General features: G+C 59.4%; 1 protein-coding gene across 1 annotated transcript; it reads right to left on the bottom strand.

Annotated features, from left to right (window-relative positions):
* Nucleotides 1–387: 387 nt before the first annotated feature.
* Nucleotides 388–17,492, bottom strand: RAB3A (RAB3A, member RAS oncogene family). Its single transcript, XM_074978210.1, has 5 exons — nucleotides 17,398–17,492; nucleotides 7,165–7,392; nucleotides 5,366–5,484; nucleotides 3,338–3,462; nucleotides 388–2,068 (listed from the first exon to the last, which is right to left on the bottom strand). Exons 2-5 carry the CDS (start codon nucleotides 7,390–7,392, stop codon nucleotides 1,878–1,880), a joined length of 663 nt encoding a protein of 220 aa, XP_074834311.1. The 5' UTR covers nucleotides 17,398–17,492; the 3' UTR covers nucleotides 388–1,877.
* Between the last annotated feature and the right edge of the window lie 2,437 nt (nucleotides 17,493–19,929).

The following is a 19,929-nucleotide window of genomic DNA, read 5'->3' as shown; positions in this document are numbered from 1 at the left end:
AGAACCCAGATGTTCAGACTTGCTCGCAGCCAGCCTCAGTGGCTGCAAACACTGATCTCACTCTGCATTAACGTGGTAAATGGCCTCCACAGGCTGCATGCTCACACAGGGCTCGCTCAGCTCCCCCGCCCCCAGCACCGCCTGACCCAGCTCTGTACAGAGTCCATTTTGACTGTAAGAGGGTCAAGGCAAACTGCAAAGGAAGGGGTGTGGTCCCTTCCGCCCAGAGTCAGAGCACAGCAGGCACTGGCAGGCCCAGCAGAGCTAGTATACTCCAGGGCAGGTGCATCTCTACTCTAGGATAGCTCTTGCTTCTGTTTTGAGCTGGTGGCAAGCTGCCCACTGCACCTGTCCCCAGGCTTGGCTGCTGAAAAAGAGCCTGACGGCTTGTGATCAGCAGTGCTTTATTTCTTCACAACAGCTCTCCAGTACAGTGATCGTTAGGAAACTTTGACACTTTTGACATTTGTACAGTACAGCAGAGATTTTTTTTCCCATATAAGTAAACATCACAAAAATAGGAGGTTAGGGGGTGTGTGTGTATATTGGTCTCTGTAAAATAAAGAGCCTTTTCCAAGAAAAATAAATAGAGGGGAGCAATGTGCCAGGATTGGTCATTGATAGAATTCTATCTATGGCTTCACAGTCTCCACAAGAAGCACATAACAGTAACAGACAGGGAGCAATGAGACCTGTAGCAAACTAACCCCAGCCAGCTGCCAGTGCAACTCTCTGGGCAGGTGGGGTGTCACCCTCCACCCCCACCACAGCCCAGGTCAGGTCCTTTGCTTGAGCCAAACCTGCCTGGTTTTCCCTGCAGCAGGAGGCTCCCTGGGGCAGGGGCGAGTTTGGTATAGCGCCGTCTCCTCCCTTGCTCAGGCGGATTTTTAAATAATAGATTTAAAAGTGATATTCACAAGCCGGTTAAATACCACACTGATAAAATAAATACCTCTGCACAAGCACAGCACGTCACGGCAGGGCCACTCGCTACAGCTATTTACAGGAAGGTCCTTTTTATGTACACGGAGGAAGACAGCAGGAGCATCTATTTATACAATAAACAAGAGTCAGGAACTACCATCCCTGGGAGCGGGGAGAGCAGAGCAGCAGAGGAAGGACAGTCAAGCAGTTCACCAGCCAGTGCGCCAGGTGGGCTTAGCACCTTTCTGCTAGCTGGGAGCACAAGCTCGGGGTGGTTCAAGGACAGGACTGGAACAAACCTCACTGAAGAAGGGAGCCACCTGCACTGATGCCGCCTCAGGATCCCAACGTCCTTTTCCATACGTGACTGAATTGTCGGGGTTAAAATCTGCCTCCCCCTAGCGCTGACTGAGCTACACTACAACCAAGGGAGTGGGTCCCTGCCTCCAGGGACAGGGCTGCTTTTCAGAAGCATCAGCAGATGCTACACCAAGCCACCTCCAGCCCTTTGTGCTGCTGGCCCCTGAGCAGAGCTCCTCCCCTGCAGCAGCAGGCCTCCAGCTGGGAAGGAAGGAAGGAGGGAAGGAAGGAAGCTAATGAACACACTGAGTAGTGGGTTAGCGCACGCTGCTGCTGCAGTTAACGCCACGTGCCAGCCATCCCAGCTAACTACAAGTCAAGGGCACAACCAGGAGACAGTTAAATGCAAACAAGACAGTGTTTCTTACCCTCCTGGGAGAGGAACAAGGGGCAAAGGGGTGGGGGCGAGAACACCCGTGGACCCACCAGGTTCTGAGAGGGTTGTCTGAGCCCTTTCAGACCCTGCCAGGTGTTGGCTCTGGGCCACCTAGTGATGGGTGTTCCCATGGGAGCACAGCAATGTGAAACGAGGGTGCTGGTTACTCGGAGGGGTGACATGGTTCAAGTGGGCAGGGGGTGATGCCCTGCAGTCTCTAACAGGCACAGTCCTGGTGGGGAGGTGCTTGCTGGTCAGTCAGCTGGGGCCCCTGCTTCGCGCCGGTCACTGCTGGGTCCGCCGTGTCCAGGGACTCGGACATCTTCTCGCAGATGATGTCGACGAGGCGCTCGAATGTTTGCTTGACATTGATGTTGTCCTTGGCGCTGGCTTCGAAGAACTCAAATCCTGGCCCAAGGGAGATGCGAGAGTGAGACTGATGGGTGGGTGGGTCTCAGGGCCAGGCAGGGGCTCTCAGCTCAGTACTGGAGCCCCTGCAGGGCCAGTCAGCTACACCCAAGAGGGTTTTTCAGCTGGGATAATTGGAGCCTCTAGAAATGACACAGTTCCTGGTAATTATACTTCCATGGGCCCCAAACGGCTGTGGAGAACAGGCGGCCACAACAGGGGAACCTGTGTCATCAAGATGGGACCAGCAAGGTCCGGCTGGCTCTCCTGAAAGGCCTGGGAGCTGCCAGTTCATGCTAACTTGGTCAGCCAGCGGAAGGGAAGATCTCCGGTGCAAGAGCTGGCATCCTGCCACAGGTTAGAACCAAGCTGAGCCTTTTCTGTACAGCCAGGAGCGGCGTCCCACCTGCTGGGCTCTGCCTTCCAGAGCCAGGAACTAGCCAGCTGGGCCGTGACTGAGCCCACAAAGGTAAGGGGGAAGACCAGAAACCACTGTCCTGATACAAGCTGCTTATGGTAAATTTCTCTGGTCCCTCCCAGTCAGCAGAGCCATGGGGCAGGGCAGATCCGAGCCTGGCAGACTCCTGGGGGCCGTAGCTGGTCTTGCCATGCACCCAACAAACCCGGAAAGTCTCAATTTGTGAAGGGTTTTTACAGCTCCCCTGGGCGGTTCTACTGTAATGGGCGCTGTGCAGGGAAAGGGGGTTAGTTATAAACCCATTAAATTAGCCCTGCACTCCAGCTGGGGTTGGGCTCATAAACCCACCCAGGCCGCCTGCTTGTCCAACCACGACAGCAGCAAAACGCAGGGTTATCCTAGGAGGTTACAACAGACACTCACAGGAGCAGCTCTCAAAAACGCTGGGCAATTGCCGCTTGGGTTAGTTGAGCAGCCACTGCTCTTACTTGACGATGGAATCACAGCAAGTGCATCCAGTCAGTTAAATTACAGGAAAGAAACACAGCTGTCTCCTCCTGGGCTTACAGCTCCGAGCACAGCACAGCGCCCTGGGCAGGCCCTTGAAAGACACTTCCCAGATCCGCAGGGCACCGGTACATCTCAGCACAGTCCTTTGGGGCAACAATGCAGCTGCTCGACTGGCCACAGAGCCTTCCCATGCCCAGGTCCTGCCCACGGTGCTGTGACCTGGCACTGTGCAGAGCCGCACACAGCACTGCCAGCCAGGCCATGCCTGGGCCTTGCTGACAAAGCCTGAGTCCTGCAAGGGCCTGAGGATCAGCCACCAGAACGCGCCGGCCTGGACTCACCCAGGTGCTCAGCCAGCTGGCGCCCTCTCTCCGACGCCACCACCCGCTCGTCCTCCATGTCGCACTTGTTGCCCACCAGCAGCACCTGTGCGTTATCCCAGGAGTAGGTCTTGATCTGGGTGGACCTTAAAGCCACAGCAGGGGGACAAACAACCACGGTATGAAGACAGCAGGGCCATGGGCAGAGGCAGTGCAGTGCTGAGAGTGCAATGCCGTGCTTAAAACAGGAGCCTTTTCAAAAGAGATTTAGGCACTTGGGAGCCAAAAATCTCAGACAGTCAATGCAATTTAGGCCCCTAAATCAGTTGGGCACCACAGTGCTGAGCCCAAGAGCCCCACATCCCAGCTGGCGACTGCAGCCTGGTTCTCAGGGCCAGCTGCTAGAGACCTGCCCATCCCAGCCCCTCAGCAAAGCTGCTCCACCTTTGCCCCACTGACTCCCGGCCATGGAAGCTGGGGGGGGCCACACCAGAGCTAGGCAAAGACCCCCCCCGCCCCCCAGAGCCACCAGAGTGTGCAGACACCAGCAGAGCAGGGAGAGACCTAACGAGGCAGCTTGCACAGGACGAAAGAACTTCCTGCAGGGCCCAGCAGCAAGGGGCCGGGGTGGCGGGGGTACTAGAGGAAGGGCTGAGCTGGGAAACACGGCAATGGAACGGTTCACTTCCCACGCCCGAGGTGAGGCTGGTTCAGCAAAGGCAGCAGCAGGGCTGGCTGCACTTCCCTCCTGCCCCAAACCGTGGCCCCCCCGTCGTCTCCCATAGCCGGCAGGGAGGTTCACGGCTCCAGCGTCTCTGCAGAGCCTGCCTGGGGCAGCTGCCCACGAGCATGCTGAACATGCGCCAGCTGCTCTCTGCACCTGGACACCGAGTGCCAGTGGGTGGGAAAGGATTTTGGTCACTGCCCATCTGGGACCAGCCCCCCCGAGGAGCGCTCTGCACCCCTGCACCAAAAGCCAGAGCCTGCCAGCCTGCCGCTAGCTCGCGAGAGGCATGGGAGGGGCTTGCCAGGCTCAGCTGAGTTCGTGGCCAGGAAGAGGAGGATGACTGAGCAAGCTGTGTGCCCACATGGAGGGCTCCCAGGAGACAGCTGGTTGGGCTCAGGTGAGGGGGGAGGGCAGAGCCTGGGGTGAATTTCTGAGATCCCCAGCGACCTGGGGCCGAAAGCAGAGCCTGGGCAAGTGGGAGCCACACCAGGCCAGCAGGATCCCCTCTGAACACGCTCGGGGAAGTTTGGGTTCTTGCAATGGGGGAAGCCGGTGGCCCAAACAGCCAGTCAGGCCCTGTGCTAATGGCCACGTTCTGGCCTGGACCCTGGAGACAGCCTTGGAGGCCGCTCCAGCGGGCTCTGAACTGATCTCACAGTCCTGGGCTGGGCAGGAGGCTCCTGGCCCAGAATTTCTGCACCCACTTTGGCCCCGGTGCAGCCACAGCCCACACAGGCATGTGAGTTTGGCAGGACAGCAGCCTAGGCCCCAGACCGCCCTGCATGGGGCAGGAGGGACCAGGCTGGCTGCACTGTAGCAGCGAAAGCACCACCAAGCCCAGCAATGCAGGGGAGGGAGAAGCTCCCAGGCCCAGAGGCAGCCGAGTGAGGTTTGTCTGTGGGTGCCGTGAGCTGGAGGCACTGCAGGCCAGGTCAGCACCTGGCCCCACCCACAGAGGTGGGACCACCCCACTGGAGGAAATGCCCATGTCAGATGGCAGGGGGTGGTAGAGGAGGGGTGCAGAGACAGCCGGCAGCAGCACCCAGCGTCCGGTGGCAGCTCTCGGAGGAGGAAGGGGTGGGGGGCAGCCAGGAGAGCATGCTGGCCTCAGAGCCGTCCCATGCAGGGCGTGCGGAGCCGGGGCGGGCGTGGGGCAGATGCGCAGTTAGGCCCCCGCCGAGGCAGGCATGTGATGCAGGAGGGGCACCAGGGGCCTGGCTGCCGGGTCCCAGCAGTTAGAAGATGCTCAGCACAGCTCCCCCTGGCGACAGGACACCCCCACTCCACCGGCACGGCCCAAAGCTCGGGGTCTCACCACTCACCAGTCCTGCACGGCATTGAAGGACTCCTCATTGGTGATGTCGTACATCAGGATGAAGCCCATGGCCCCCCGGTAGTAGGCTGTGGTGATGGTCCTGTACCGCTCCTGGCCTGCTGTGTCCTGGGGAGACCAGAGCAGGGTCACTCGGGAGTGGATCTGCTGAGTGATTCTGGGGGCCCTCGGAGACATGCTCCACCGCACATGCTGTGCTGCCAGGGTGCAGGGCAGGGTGGCCATGGGAACCCGCCCGGGCAGGGATCCACACAGTGGGAAGAGATCCGGCACCGCATGGCGGGAGGCACCAGAACAAGCCTGCACCATTTAAAGAAGGAAAATCCAACATGTGGCCAAATCCCTGGCACGGTCTCCTGAGCCACACCCAGAGCAGGCGAGGAGATGGGGCCCACGGATATGAAAAACTGGAGGGACCCCTCCCCAGACCCTGCTCTTGGGATCTGTGCGGAGGAGGCAAGCAGAGGCTGGGGCCACCTTACAGTGTGGCTTCAGCCCCACCCCCTTCCTTGGAGGGGGGACAAACCCTACTCCCAGCCCAAGGGGCCAGAGGGACCCCACTTGTGTGTTTCTGCCTCCAAGCAAAGCCTGGTCCAGAGCTCCCACTGGTGGTGCTAATCGGGTAAAGGTGTGGGGAGCTTCTCTGCCCTGATTTGCCACCCCCCACCCCCTCACCACAGCTCTGCTGATTTGCTGTGACTGTCCAGCCCTGCACTCTGGAGCCATCCATGTGGGCCTGCAGCACAGAGGAGAACCCCACCCCTGCTGTCTGAGTGCCGAGGGCAGTGGCACGGCAACGCCATACCCGCGGGCAGCTCCGAGAAATTCAGACCACACCCGCCCTGGTTGGGGGTGGGGGAAACTGAGGCAGAGAAGCCACATCAGGAGGCTGGGAACATAACCTGGGACTCCTGGGTCAGTCCCTGCTCTAGCCATGCGGCCCAGGCAGCCAGCTGACCACTGTGCTACCACCTAACTTGCCATCCCTTCCCAGGGCTCTCCCAGGGCGGAGGGCTGCCAGCTCCCCACGGCGGGCCCGTGCCCTGGGGCAAGGAGTGCAGCAGTGTGCTAACCAGACCGGCTTCTCCCCGGGGCTGGGTTTCCAGCAGACAGAGGTGAAGATTTTTGGGGCGAACTTGCGAAGTCTCAGTCTAGGCAGGAGACTGGCAAGCCCACCAACGGCAGCAGGGAGGAACTGCCCCCGGGCCCGGTGCCTCCAGCCACCGTCGTTTACAAGGGCGCGCGTGCGCCCGCATGCAAAGCAAGCCAGGAGGGGCTGGGAGAGGCCTTTGCACAGCCTGAGCCAGGAGCGTTCTGGCACCAGGAGGCAGCACGGCCACAGCCATCAGCCCAAGCCACCCCTCAGCACTGCTGGTCCTGCCCCAGCACCCAGCACACCAACCCTCAGCCACGGGGCTGGCAGCTTGTTTGGTGGCCATGGTTAGCTCAGGACCTGTGTCCTGGGGCACTGAGCATTCATTGCCCAGGTGAGAGGGGTCTGCCAGCCAGCTGGAGAATACAGCTGGAGTTACTTCTCTGGTCACCTCTCCTGCAGGCAGCACCAATCCCATGGTGCCCACTCCAGCCTGCTCAGCAAAGGCCTGGTGAGAAGGTGCCAGCACGCAGCAGCCACGCCCAGGGCAGGGGGAAGATCTATGCTGCAGGGGAGTGGTGCAGGCCAAACAGAACTCCAGGGGGGACAGCTGGGCCAGGGAGGTCTCAGTGCAGATCTGAGCTGGAGCCACTCCCCTGCGCCCTGCAGCATGTCCACAGAGACCAGGGCCCTACCCAGATCTGCAGCTTGATGCGCTTGTCGTTCCGGTAGATGGTTTTGACTTTGAAGTCAATGCCAACGGTGCTGACGAAGGCGGGCGTGAAGGAGTCGTCGGCGTAGCGGAACAGGAATGAGGTCTTTCCCACGCTGCTGTTCCCGATTATCAGGATCTTGAACATGTAGTCGAAGTTCTGGTCCGAGGATTCCTTCTGGCCATAGCGGGAGTCGGTAGCAGAAGCCATCTGCAAAGGGAAGCACAGGGTTCAGCAGGGCTAGTGAGGCACACGCTGCCTGGGGGACTGAAGCACGTTCGGCCCCAGGGAATCCCCAGCGTGGCTGATTCCTGCTCGGACTCAGAGCAACACCGCCCCCGTCTCTGGAGTGGCCACACAGCCTCGCGCCCTGTCCGCCCTCGGGGTGCGGGAACATGAGCAGGGCAGTGCAAAGAACCAGAAAGGGCACAGACACACCCAGCTCTGGGGAGCCAGGCAGGTCCCCCGAGGGTGGCATCCACTGTCATTCATGGAGCATGGCAGCGTCCAGCAACCGGGACCCGAGGCACAAAGTTTCTCGCAGAGGCTGAGCTGCCAGAGAGCTGGGAATGAAATCCAGAGCTACGTGCACCCAGCCCCGCACCGCGCTCCACCACCAGGCTGTTTTACTACGACCCAGAGACCCACCTCAGCCTGGGCCCTGCCCAGCGAGGACACTACTGGAACACGCGGATTGCTGTAGTAAGCCCTGTTCTGCGTCTGAAACAAACCGTGTGCAAAGCGGGCTGAGCCCGGGTGTAGAAAACGCTTGTGAGACACTGCTTGTGCTCACGCTGCTTGTGCGCAGCCCTCGTTTTCCTGTGCTGAGTTACGTGTCCCGACTGTTCCATCTCCAGCCAGCCCTATAGAGCCACCGGACAGCCCTGCTAGGCACCTGGCTTCTCTCCACTCACATGCCAGGCCCCAGCCCTTCCCTCAACAGATCACCCCAGGAGGATGCTCTCCCCTATCACTGCTTGGCCATGCTGCCCCAGCCCCCAGCAGGACGCTGCTCTCCCAGACCGTCCCACACAGTGTGTGCTGACGGGGGGCCCTGCGCACTGCTGTGCTGCCGTCACCTCTGACTTGGCCACAGCCCCCTGGGGACGGCTCCCACTCAGGGGCGACAAGTAGGAGAAAGTGGGGAAGGCCGCCTCCTACCTGTCCTTTCCTCCTTGGCCCCAGCCAGCGGGCAGGGGTGAGGGAGGCTCGGGGGACCACGCGCCACAGGTTAGGAAGGTGAGCAGCTGTGGAGGGGGGCTCTGGACTTCAGCAGGGGAAGAGGGTGGGAGAGGCAGGATCCCAAGGGGAAGGGAGGGCAGATCGGGGCTAGCCCCCCAAGCCTGTGGTTCGCTCACTGCTGCTCCCCATCCTTACCAGTGACACTGGCACCTGCTCACTGGGCTGATGAGAGGTCCCAGCTGGGGCAGTCCCAACAACGGCTGTCCTGTGAGTATCCACAGAGCAGGCACAATGCCCTGAGCAGCTGGAGTCATCCCCACCTGCTGAGGGCAGGAGGGCAGTCTGGGAGCCATGGCCTGCTCAGGGTGGGCCTTGGGGGGCTGGGCAGTCGGGACCAGCCTGTGCCAGGCGTGGCAGCAGCCCTGCACCAGTGCGAAGGGCAGGGAGCCGGCAGGGCTGCCAGGATCCAGGCTCAGGAGGAGGTTTTCACAGCCTTTTGCTGGCAAGTGATGGATGTTCAGGGCCTGAGCAGCTGCTGGGGCCAGAGCAAGTGGCATCTGCGAGGGGAGAACACTGGGTCCTTGGCACTGAGCACGGATGATGTGTGTGGAAAGGTGCCAGCCTCTGATCCCAGCCTGTGTCTCCTCCTTCCCCCACTGCAGGGACCAAGCCGCACACCCTGCCCACCCTGTCGGGAGGGACTCACCCAGGCAAACTCTAGCCTAGACTCCTTGGCTGAGGGCCCAGCCAGCTTTGGCACACAACACTCAGGTCCTTGCCCCAAACTCCTCAGGCCTGGAGTTCCCCAGCATGTGCATCAACCAAAACCAGGATCCCAGGAGCCTCTAACAGTGCAACACCTCTGGAGCTGCAGGGCCCCAGGGACCAACCCTGTGCAACGCAGTCGCAAGGGATCTGCCAAGGCGAGCACCAGCCAGCTGTCCACATCGGCCATGACGGACACACTCAGGTTGGTTAAGTCCAAAGCTGATGACGAAGGGTTACCACGGGAGCTCACAGGACTGGGCCACAAAATGGCAGCAAGTGAAATTCAAGCCCTGTAACCCACCCCGGGAAAGAGAATCCCAGCTGTGTGGACAAACCAACGGGGATAAGTTAGCAGCTCCCACTCCAGGAGATCTTGGCGTCGTCATGGCCAGATCCCCCAGCCACCCGCTCAGTCTGCAACCTCGCCAAGGGCGCAGACCAAATGTCAGACACCCCAGAAAGGGACCCATCCAGAGGCAGGAAACATCACCAGGCCACAGGCGCAAGCTGGCCTCGAAGCCCACCCAGCGTACCCATCCGCTAATGCCCTTTCGGGGGCCAGACCCACAAAAGCTGATTACCCAAGAGTGAAGCATGTTAGTCTGCCAGGTGTACAGCGCTGCTTGTCATTTGTGACACTACAGACTAAACAGGCCTATCCTGGGTGGGAGGCCAAACCGCCCCAGGGCCTGTAACCTGTGTCCCGCTGCCCCCGCAGGAGGTGAAGCCTGAGCCTCGGTGGTGGAAGTCAGACTGCAGCCAGGTGGTGAGGTGCACACCAGGGCCCCGGGGCCTCGGCCAGCCTAGCACCCAGGCCTGACAACCCCATAAAAACAAGGTTGTGACCCACTCAGGGCCCCATCCCGCACTGGAGAACCGCTGGCCCACAAGGCTGTGCAAGCCTGGCAATGCCTCCCAGGGTGTTGACCCAGGACATCTGCACAGCCCAGAACAGAGCTCCTGGGGCCCAGGGCAGGTCCGTGCTCTGCCACTTCCCAGGCCGGCAGCAGGACAGTCGGGCCCAGCAAACACTTGCCCTAGCAGAACCCACAAACAGATCCGAGGACTCTGTATGAGGAGAACTGCTGGCAGGGGTATGTCAGTGCACACGGCCATCGCACCTCCACCTGCTGTGCCCTCTGGCCTGGCTGACACTTCACATGGAGCTTGCCAGGGCTCAGGGAAGGGGATTTTCTGCAGAGCTGACCCCTGGCGTAGACACGGCCAGGCCGGGGGAGAGTTCTGCTGGGTGACGGAGCTACTGTCCCTCGAGAACACAGGGCTCCTGCACGGACAGCGAGAACCCATCCGGAACTGTGGGCTGCAGCTACACCAGTGAATGGCTGTGTGGGGGCCCTCCTGCATCTCACTGGAGTGTCACAAACAAGAGGGTGGTTTTGCCAATTCTGCTGCGCACAGGGAGCGCCTGGCTCTCACGCTCAGCACTGAGTGCAATCAGCGTGCACCTCGCGTCACGCACCTGCCCTTCACACGCGTGTGGCACGTTAGCAATACCCGCAGGAACAACCCTGAGTGGGTGGGGAACAGCAGAATCTGCAACCGTGGGCAACGGTAGGCAAGACGACTCATGGGCTGTGCACGCACACAATCCCAGTGGGCCCGGTGCAGCCTGCGGGCAGCCCACCGCTGAGCCGCACTATTGGGGCTATGCACCACAGCTGCACGGCTGTCCCCTCCCATGAGCAGGGACGTGGCCTCGCTCTCGTTCCTGCAAAGCTCGAGTCGTCTCTCCAGGGCTCGTGTGTTTTCACAGCGCTCAGCACAGCTGCGCCCAACCTGGCGATGGCTGAGAGGAACCACTGCAACCTGCACAGCAGAACAGCCGCGCAGAGAGAACAGTCCTGCAAGGCTGAGGAGGAGCAGAGATCCCGTGTGCAATTAGACGCGATTAAGAACTGGTGCCTATCACTGGGAAGCTTGGAAGATGGTGTTATCAGCCCCTGGGGGCAGGGTGAGAGCAGACTGCAGATTACTGCAGTGGAAGTAATTATCGCCTGGGCCTGCTGCCCACCTCAAGGCCCCGGTACACCCCACACCTGCATGCATGCACGTGGGGCCCCTGGAGGTCTGGGGAGGGTGGGACAGAGCAGGGCTGACCAAGAACGGCTGTTTCGCTGGACGACCTGCTCTGGGGAAGCCCTGGGGCCAGTGCTCGACGGGGAGGAGGACACCAGACGCTGGCAGTACATTCCAAGGCTGGAAGGACCGTGGATGGAGCTGGCAACCAGCGGCTCTTTAGGGAGTCATCTGCAGCTCCAAGCACTGCCGCCGCTGGCTCCGCTTGGGGCTCCCAGCCCTGCCCCCGCGGGAACAAGGGAACTCAGTTTAAGTGGCTGAAAGTCCAGCGGGAGGGACCGGGACCTGGACCAATTACACTGAGTTCCATTATTTCAGCGCTGGCGGGACAGGACAGGCAGCGGGAGCGCGTGCAGCTGGAGGAGCTTGTTTGCTGAGGCAGGTTAATGCTGGGGATGGGGGCAGGTTTGGGGGCTGAGAAGGGCTATGCCTGGAGATGTGGGGCGGGTTTCTGGGCCAAGGGGGATGGAGCCTGGGAACGGGTGATTGGAGGGTTGATGTGAACATTGCTCCTTCCTGCTTAAGAGCCTGTCCCCCGGTGCAGCGTGTTCCTTGTCCTCCTTTGTGCTCCAGCCCGGGGGTGAAAGTAACAAACCTTCCAAGCAGCAAGAATCACGGTGCGCGGTACTTAAGAGAGGGCTGACAACACGCGGGTCGGCGTCTCTTCTTCAGGGCCATCTCGTCACACACGCCTGCACCGCGGCTCCTCAAGTGCTTATTGGTAACAGTTTGAAAAAACGGCTTTGCTCGCTACTCGGATTGCAGACCCCTGGGCTAGGAGGTGTCACTCCCTGCTGCTGGGAGCTTGGGGGAGATCCTGCAAGAAGGCTTAGCAGGCCTGAGGTGATGCCGAAAGCTCATTAGGGGCCTGCGCTTGACCCCTGTGTGACTCTCAGTAGCTCTTGGGGGTGGGCGACCCCCGAACTTTCCAGTTCAGGGCAGAATGCCAACAGAGGCAGGAGCATGGCCCTGAATCCACAGATGGCGGGGGAGGGCTCTTCTCAGCAGCATGAAATTCAGACAAGCAGGGTCAGTTTCTAGCATTTAGTCTCAGCACCAGAGGGACACTCAAGCTGTGTGGTGTTCCAGCCGGATGCTCCAGCCGCCTGCCATAGGGAGGGCACAGGACACCGGGGCTGCGGGAAGAGGCAGAGGTGCAAACCTCCTCTCCCTGCAGGAGGTTCTCCAGAAGGGCAGATCCTTCTCCCTGCCACACAGGCCTGAGAAGGAGCCTGGCATGGTCGGGGGGAGCATGCGGGAAGGGCCCAGAGCCCAGGAGCACCAGGGAGATGCCCTGCAGGCTCCCATGCTCCAGGCTGGCCCCTGGCAAATAGTTTCAAGTCCCCGGTGGCAGTTTCCCAGCCTTGTTTGTAAAGCAAAGAGATTAGATTTACCCTCACCCATCAGGAGAGGCCTTGATACTCAGCGTTGCCAGGAGTGAGGGGACAGGACTCGCAATCTCGCGACACCCCTTCCCACCCTACGGCTCTAGGGCTCAGCCACCTGGTGCCGGAACGCACACCGCTGAGGCTGGAGCGTCCAGATTTAAGTACGTCAGGTTTGGCCTGCGAGTGGGGCACAGATTTTCCTCCTTTGCTGCCAAGGGAAGCAAACAAGCTGGATGAGCCGCCTCTTCCTCTCTTTTAAAGGTCACCCACAACATACTGTTCCTCAGAGAGGGAAAAACAAGCATCAGGAAATGTGACCTTCCAACCCAGCCACATTCACTGCTGGGCAGGGACCTGTTCCGAGTCTCATCCCATTTCCTGAGATGCTGCTGTACCTTTGTCACAGTCTCACCCCCCTTGGTCAAAACAAACCAGCAGCCCTGCAGCACTTTACAGACTACCAGAAGAATTTGTTAGGTGATGAGCTCTCGTGGGCAGACCCACCGTTTCCAGTATAGTAACCCGATTTCCCGCACGTCGAGGGTGGCGTTTCCCCCCCAGCAGAACACACGTTCTGCAGCCAGGGAAGCAGCAGGAGCACCTGGAGCTCCTTTTGAAAGGTAAGTCCTGGGGTGGGGAGGGGCAGCTGGGGAGGGTTAAGCCTGGCAGCGGGTTGGGGCTGCCCAGAGGGTGGAGTTGAGCTGGGGCCACGCAGCCCTACGGGGTGTTGAGCTGGAGCCGGGCGGGGGCTGAGCCAGGGCCAGGGGAAGCAGGGTTTTGAGTGAACGCGATAAGCACAACTCAAAATCGCACAACTTCGAGGTATTACTGTACAGCGCTGCCTCCAGTTCTGGGGACGTGGGCCTGTCCCACGAGAGCTCAGCACTGAATACGTTAACGTGTTAGTCTTTAAGGTGCCGCAGGACTGCTGGGCTGTTTTGTGAAGACACAGACTAACATGGCAGCCTCTCCATGACAACTGGGCCTCAGGCAGAGCACACGATACTGTGCACATAAGATGCATGGGGAGAAAGGCTGAGTAACTTCAGCTTTTAGTGCAAAGTTTCACCCAGAATTACAGGGTCACTTGCTGATTCCCATTATCAGCTGAGCTTATAAATAGGGCCCATCAAATTCACAGCCCTGCAAAATGCGTCATGGACCACGAGATCTGGTGTCCCCTCCTGAAATGCAGCCTTTTGTGCACTTTTACCCTGGGGGGGTGCACAAGCTGGGGGGGCACGAAATTTCATAAGGGGGGCACAGCACAATTGGCTGCTGGGTCTCAGGCTAACCCATCTCGTTATACACATCGCAAGCTGTTCCTGATCTTTGTGTGTTCATTCACAGCTCTACACTGATTCAGAGCACTTTTCAGACTCATTCTCTTACACGTGCCGAAAGGGTTTTCCTGTAGGCACAGAGTGGAGCCCAACATAAAAGGTTTGCTCATCCCTGCCTTATGCTAGATAGATATTTTTTGGGGGGGTGGGGGGTGAAACACACCCCAGTGTTTCCCAAATGGAGGGGCCCAAAAGGGAGTAGCAGGGGGTACCACAAGGTTATTTTAAGAGGGCCACAGTATTACCACCCTTCTGTGCTGCCATCAGAGCTGGGCACCTGGAGAGCGGGGGCTGTAATACTGGCTGGGTGCCCAGCTCTGTAACAGTGCCCTGTGAGCAGCAGCAACAGCACAGAAGTCCAGGTGGCAATACCATACCCAGGTCGTCCTTAACTCTGTGCAGCTGCTGGCGGTAGCTCTGCCTTCAGAGCTGGATTCCTGGCCTCAAGTCACGGCTCTCCAGCTGCCCAGCTCCGAAGGCAGTGCTGCTGCCAGCTGATGTGCGGGGCTAAGGGTAGCAATACCACAGCCCCCCTACAATAACCTGGTGTCCCCCACACAACCCCTTTTGGGTCAGGAGCCTGACAATCACCACACTGTGAAATTTCAGATTTAAATACCTCACATCATGACACTGACCACTTTAAAGATTCTATGACCCTGAAAGAGATCAACATGCACCCTGAATCTGGTAGGCCCTACCTCTCCCAGCACCAGTCAGACTCACTGGACGGGGCAGTTATGGTTATGCACCGCATACTGTCAGAAAGCTTTGCTGGGGGACTGAATGGAAGCCATTTCCTAATAAGCTGCAAAATTCAAATGGGGGGGGGGGAAACACCACAAGGCAATTTTTCTAAATGGAAACAGAAGGAAACCTCAGAACATGTTGTTTCCACCAAGCTCTGTATGAATAAATCCTGTTTATACTGCTAATCTGCCAGCAATCCAATGGGAACGATGCAATCCAGTTTGTCACTTACCCATTTCAACACTGTGCAATTTACCTCAAATAATGGGTCTCAACTAATACTAGTCATTTGGCCCTTGGGGACCAAGTTCATATTTACAGAAACATTTTATTGCTACATTAAGCCAGCCACTTAGAGAGCTAGCTCCTCCGATGCTTTTTAATTACAGCACTCGGTACCTACAGGAAGCTTTATTGTATACTGTCTCTGAGCATTGGTGTTAAACAATATGCAAAGGAACACACACCTCCTGTCCCAGGCCCACGGAGATCCCAGCAAGGAGCTGTCCCTGCTGAGAAAGGGAGGGAGGTTCCCCACAAGCCCTGCTGTCCATCTAGGGGAAGTCGCTGCTGCAGAGTGTTAACCAATACTGGAAATGAAATTGATCTGGAGAAGTGGGTCTGTCCCACGAAAGCTCATAACCCAATAAATCATTTCGTTAGTCTTTAAAGTGCTGCATTTCTGCAGGTTTATTTTGTTGGAGTGCAGCCTAACAGGGCCACCTCTCTGTTACAATTAAGATGCTTATTCACTCTAACTATGGTTTTTACAGATAGGGTCGTTAACCCTAAGCCAGCCCCTTTAAAACCATCATCCAGCACAGTCCATCAAGCTCTCCTATGGAGCCCGCAAGGAAACCGCGAAAGAGGAAGCCCTCAGACAACGTGCAGAAGAGCTACTGAGACTGAAGGACAACAGCTGGGGTACTCCTGGGGCCAGCTAGAAGTTTTGTCCTGAGACAGAGTGAAGGAGTGGAGCCTTGCAGATGACCTGTGCTCCATGCGGAGTACCAGGATTTAAGTCAAGTACATCAAGTCACTCTGCAGACGCAACTTCCCCTCGATGGACATTCACAACTCCCCACCAGCTGGCCACAATCACCCGGACTGATCACCCTCATTTACAATGGAGGGTGACTTCTTACTTTTGTAGTAATTTTCTATCTACCTGCCTTTGTATTTCCACTCCAGTTCTTCTGATGAAGTGGGTGTTACCCACGAAAGCTCATGCCTAAATAAATCTCTTAGTCTCTACAAGGCTAAAGGACTCCTGGCTGGTTTCACAGGTACAGACTAATGTGGCTATCCCTCTGAGACACCTCTGGACATGGCAGCCCAGAACATGCCATGGAGCTCACTCCTGGCTGAGAAGCGGGCGAGACAACACCTTCTGTTTTTCATTAGTCTGTGGCAAGATACTCCATAATGCCACAGTGCCCTGGCGTAAAATAACAGACCAGGGTAACCTGGGCTAATGAGCCAGGCTAAAGGGGAGGCAGATTTGGGTTGGGAAAGCCTGAGAACTCTACTGGCCTGGGCAGGCCACGCTATGCAGTGAAGAAGAGGCGAACAATGGACCAGGCCTCTGAGTGTCCTTCATTAGCCAATGCTTTTTTAGGGAGGCAGCAGACAGGGATGGTGAGAGAATCCCTTTCGTTCCGTAAGGCAGAAGGGCGAGCTAGTGGGGCTGAAAGGGATCATAGTGAGTCTGCAACAGGAGCATCTGCCCCATCAGCTGCCCTGTTCTCCACTTCCCCAGCGGCATTCTTCTGGAAATTTCATTCCTTGCTACAGCCACCAAACATCCCTGGCTGCAGGCAGGCCGCCCCATTCACTGGTGTGCACAGCGCAGAGGCCGAGGCAAACCATCACGTGGACACCACCCCCATCCATTCTGCTATTTTAAAAGCAGCAGCAGCAGGCGGCACCTGGGAAGTTAGTGACACCACCCTTCCAAGCCAGAGCAAGGCGGTAACCTTATACTCCATGGCATTGTGCGTCTGGGGGGGCGGGGGGGCACCAACCAAGTGATGCTCTGTTGGCTGCGTTAATGAAGGACTATCTGGGACTGGGGGGAGGGGTTGAGTGGATGCAGGTGAATTCAAGCTATTTGGATGCCTGTAGCATCCAGCCCCGAGTCCCCACCCTGCCATCAATCATTCATATCAAGCCACCCCTCGCCAGCGCAGCTTTATTTTATTTAAAGGCCTCTCTCCAGATGGCCTGTTAGCGCCCCGCCCCCCCAGCACCGGCAGAAGAGGCTTCACGCAGAGCACGGCTGCTATTCTTGGAGCCCCAGACCAGGCTGCTGACCGGGCACCGCTCAGGGGAAAGGAGAGAGAACTGGCCCCTGGCCCTCCCCGGGCCCCACTTTGCCAGCGGAGACGGAGTCCGGCATGGCACGGGCATGGCTGCAGCCTGCTCCGGAGGGGCGGGAGACCCAGGCACCTCGCAATCGCGCAGCGCGGTGGGGGGGAGCTGGTGTGCACCCCCCAGCCGGGCAGAGAGGGAAATGGAGGCAGAAGTCTGATCCTGCCCCCCCAGCGAGCAGGTCCGTGTGCACGCATCGCCCAGAGGGATTTGTGCACACGCAGCTTTGCTCTGCTACCAGCCCCCCGCAGCCACCAGCCCCCCGAGTCAAATCAAGGTCACCGCCCTGCACGCGGGGCCGGGGGGCGCGCGCTCACCTCCGGATCGCGCTCCCCGGGCTCCTCTTGCACCAAATGCAGCAGCAGCGCGCGCGCGGCCCCGGCGATTGCAGAGCCCCACTGACGTCGCTCGCGTTCCGAGGGGGCGGGGACTGATATGCAGATATTAGTGACGTCAGGAAGCCGGAGACTGCCCATTCCGAGCTCCTCACCCAAGTAACGGAGGGGGGGCGGGCTCGTGTAGAGTTTTGTGCTTCGATTGGTCCGCTGCAGTGATTGACAGTATGCGGTTCACCCAATTGGCGCTGTCGTGGGCCTTTTACGTCTCGCGTCTCCTGGGGGGAGGTTTGGTCCAATGGCTGTCAATGACACGTGACGTGCCAGCCCCCCCCACCACCGGGGGCGGTGGTATGAGCTGGGACAACCCATCTGTCTGTACAGCTCTCCCCCCGGACGGGTGGTATGAGCTGGTTCTCACCCTCTGCACGGCACTGTCACGACGGGCACATCCCTGCCCCAGGTGCAGTGGTCTGATCCGGCTCGCACCACGTCCGCTGTCACGACAGGAACTCCCCCCAGCACGCCAGCACACGTCATCTCCCTGTCGTAACAGGCCCTCGCAGAAGGGTTAGTGGTAGAAGCCACCACTTGCTACTTCCTGTGTCATATTTCCCACCTGCCTCCAGGGGAGAGTGTGGTACAGGCCGCTCCTACCTACTGCAACCTGTGTTCCCCCCGTGGGACGGTGGTACAGGCTGCCCCAGACCCGCTCCCCTGTCCTGACATGCCCCCCCCCCTTGGGACGGTGGTACAGGCCGTCCCAGACCCGCTCCCCTGTCCCGACATGGACCCCCCCCGTGGGACGGTGGGCTGGGCCACCCCAGGTGACAGTCGTTTTGTGATCACAGTTCTGGCGGCTGATGCTGGAGCGCATTGGAGCCGGTGGGGGAACTGCTGTGCCTGCAGCAGAGCAGGGAGGGGCGCAGGGGCCAGGGCAGACGCCGTTTGTCCTCCAAGGCCTGTGCAGATGTGCAGCACCAGTAGTCACAGGCTGCTGGCTGCAGCCGCTCTACTCATCAGCTGGGCACCTGGCTCTCTCCTGGCCATTACATGCATCACGAAGCAGGCCAGGGGTAACGCTGCACAGACCCCAGCAGTGTGGGCTGGCCAGGCCGGGTCAGGCCTTTGGGGTCTCTCCTCGCTGTCTTGCCTGGTGAGGTGCTCAGTGTGGCAGTGTTGGTGGGGAGGCACCCCCCCGAGAGCTGCTGAGCAGGCGGGGCTTAGCACAGCTCCTGCAGCCCTGGGGCAGAGCCCGGGCTGTGACACGCAAGCACAGCAGGAGGCCGAGTGTGACAGCAACAGTGAGGAGGCCAGGGAGACCCACAAGCTGGTGCACACCTGTGAATGTGACTCGTTTGGCCATGTCCTGGACCCCAGTGAGGAGAAGGTGAACCCTGGGCCTCCAAGCCCATCGTGCCCTGAGCAGAGGCAATGGATGGGGGGAGACACGACTGGCTCCCCGTTGTGGCAGGGTGAGCCCCCAGCTGTGTGGCACCCAAGCAGGGCATGAAGCCTCTTCCCAGCCCTAGCAGGGCCCTTGCAGCTAACCTAGCTGGCCACTGGGTGGTGCCACTGACCCATAACTGGGAGCACAGTGGCAGGGGTGGGGGGGGGCGAGGACAGGGGAATTCTCCTGCTCTGGGCACTCAGCCCCACCCGGCCCTCTCTGGCTCCGTGTCGCTGAGGCTGGAAGGGACCCAGACGAGTGGTTTGTCTGAGCAGTAACAGAGAGGTGTTGGGGCTGAGCTGCATCCCAGCTGCTGGAGTCCTCGCCAGGGCCCTACCCCACCCAGTATGCACAGGGCGCTCCCAGTTGGGCTGCAGCAGAGGGCAAGGGAGAGCTGCAGGCACTGGCCCCGGGCCGGTGGGGGCTGTGCCCAGCTTGTAATCTCCCTGCAGCCTTCAACCCCAGCAGCACTGCCTGATTGCCGCAGCAAGAAGAGAGCCAGCCTGGTGCTGCACCAGGGGACGTTGCAGGCGGGGAGAAAATTCCCACCTCAGAGCAGTGGCTGTACCGTAGGCGGCAAAAGCTACAGTCAGCCTCTCCGCAGACCCTGTCCGCTATCTGTGCTTGAGGCGCGCTCAGGTGCAGGGCAGGGAGCAGCTGGTGTGCAGCTCGGTGCCCCAATGCCAGCTTGGGGAGGCGACAGCACCAAAGGCAGAGCTGCCTCTTGGGCTGGTGCGTGCAGGCAGTGCTGCCTGGAGCTGTGCAGGGCTGGGCTGCGCTGGGCTCTGCTTGCCTCCCGGTGAATGCGATGCACTCACTGGCCGGGGCCTGTTTCCCATACACCCGCCCCGAGCACAGGCCCTCCCCATGTGACTGGGGCCCAGGGCAAGGCTGGCAGAGATGATGCGCTCCAGCCCCTCGTAAGGAGTGCACCGGCACCGAGCAGTGCGCTGCTGTCCGCACTGGTTCCGCACTGCCAGCTCCTGTCCTCTCCTGGCCCAGCCCCAGCTGCAGCCCTTTGGCAGAAGCCCGGGTGAGATGAGCCTTGCTCTTCCAGGGCCTGG

The sequence above is a fragment of the Carettochelys insculpta genome, chromosome 27 (assembly GCF_033958435.1).
Source record: "Carettochelys insculpta isolate YL-2023 chromosome 27, ASM3395843v1, whole genome shotgun sequence".
In the NCBI taxonomy this organism is placed as follows: domain Eukaryota; kingdom Metazoa; phylum Chordata; order Testudines; family Carettochelyidae; genus Carettochelys; species Carettochelys insculpta.
The sequence above is the reverse complement of the archived record's forward strand: the minus strand, read 5'-3'. Positions and strand labels throughout refer to the sequence as shown.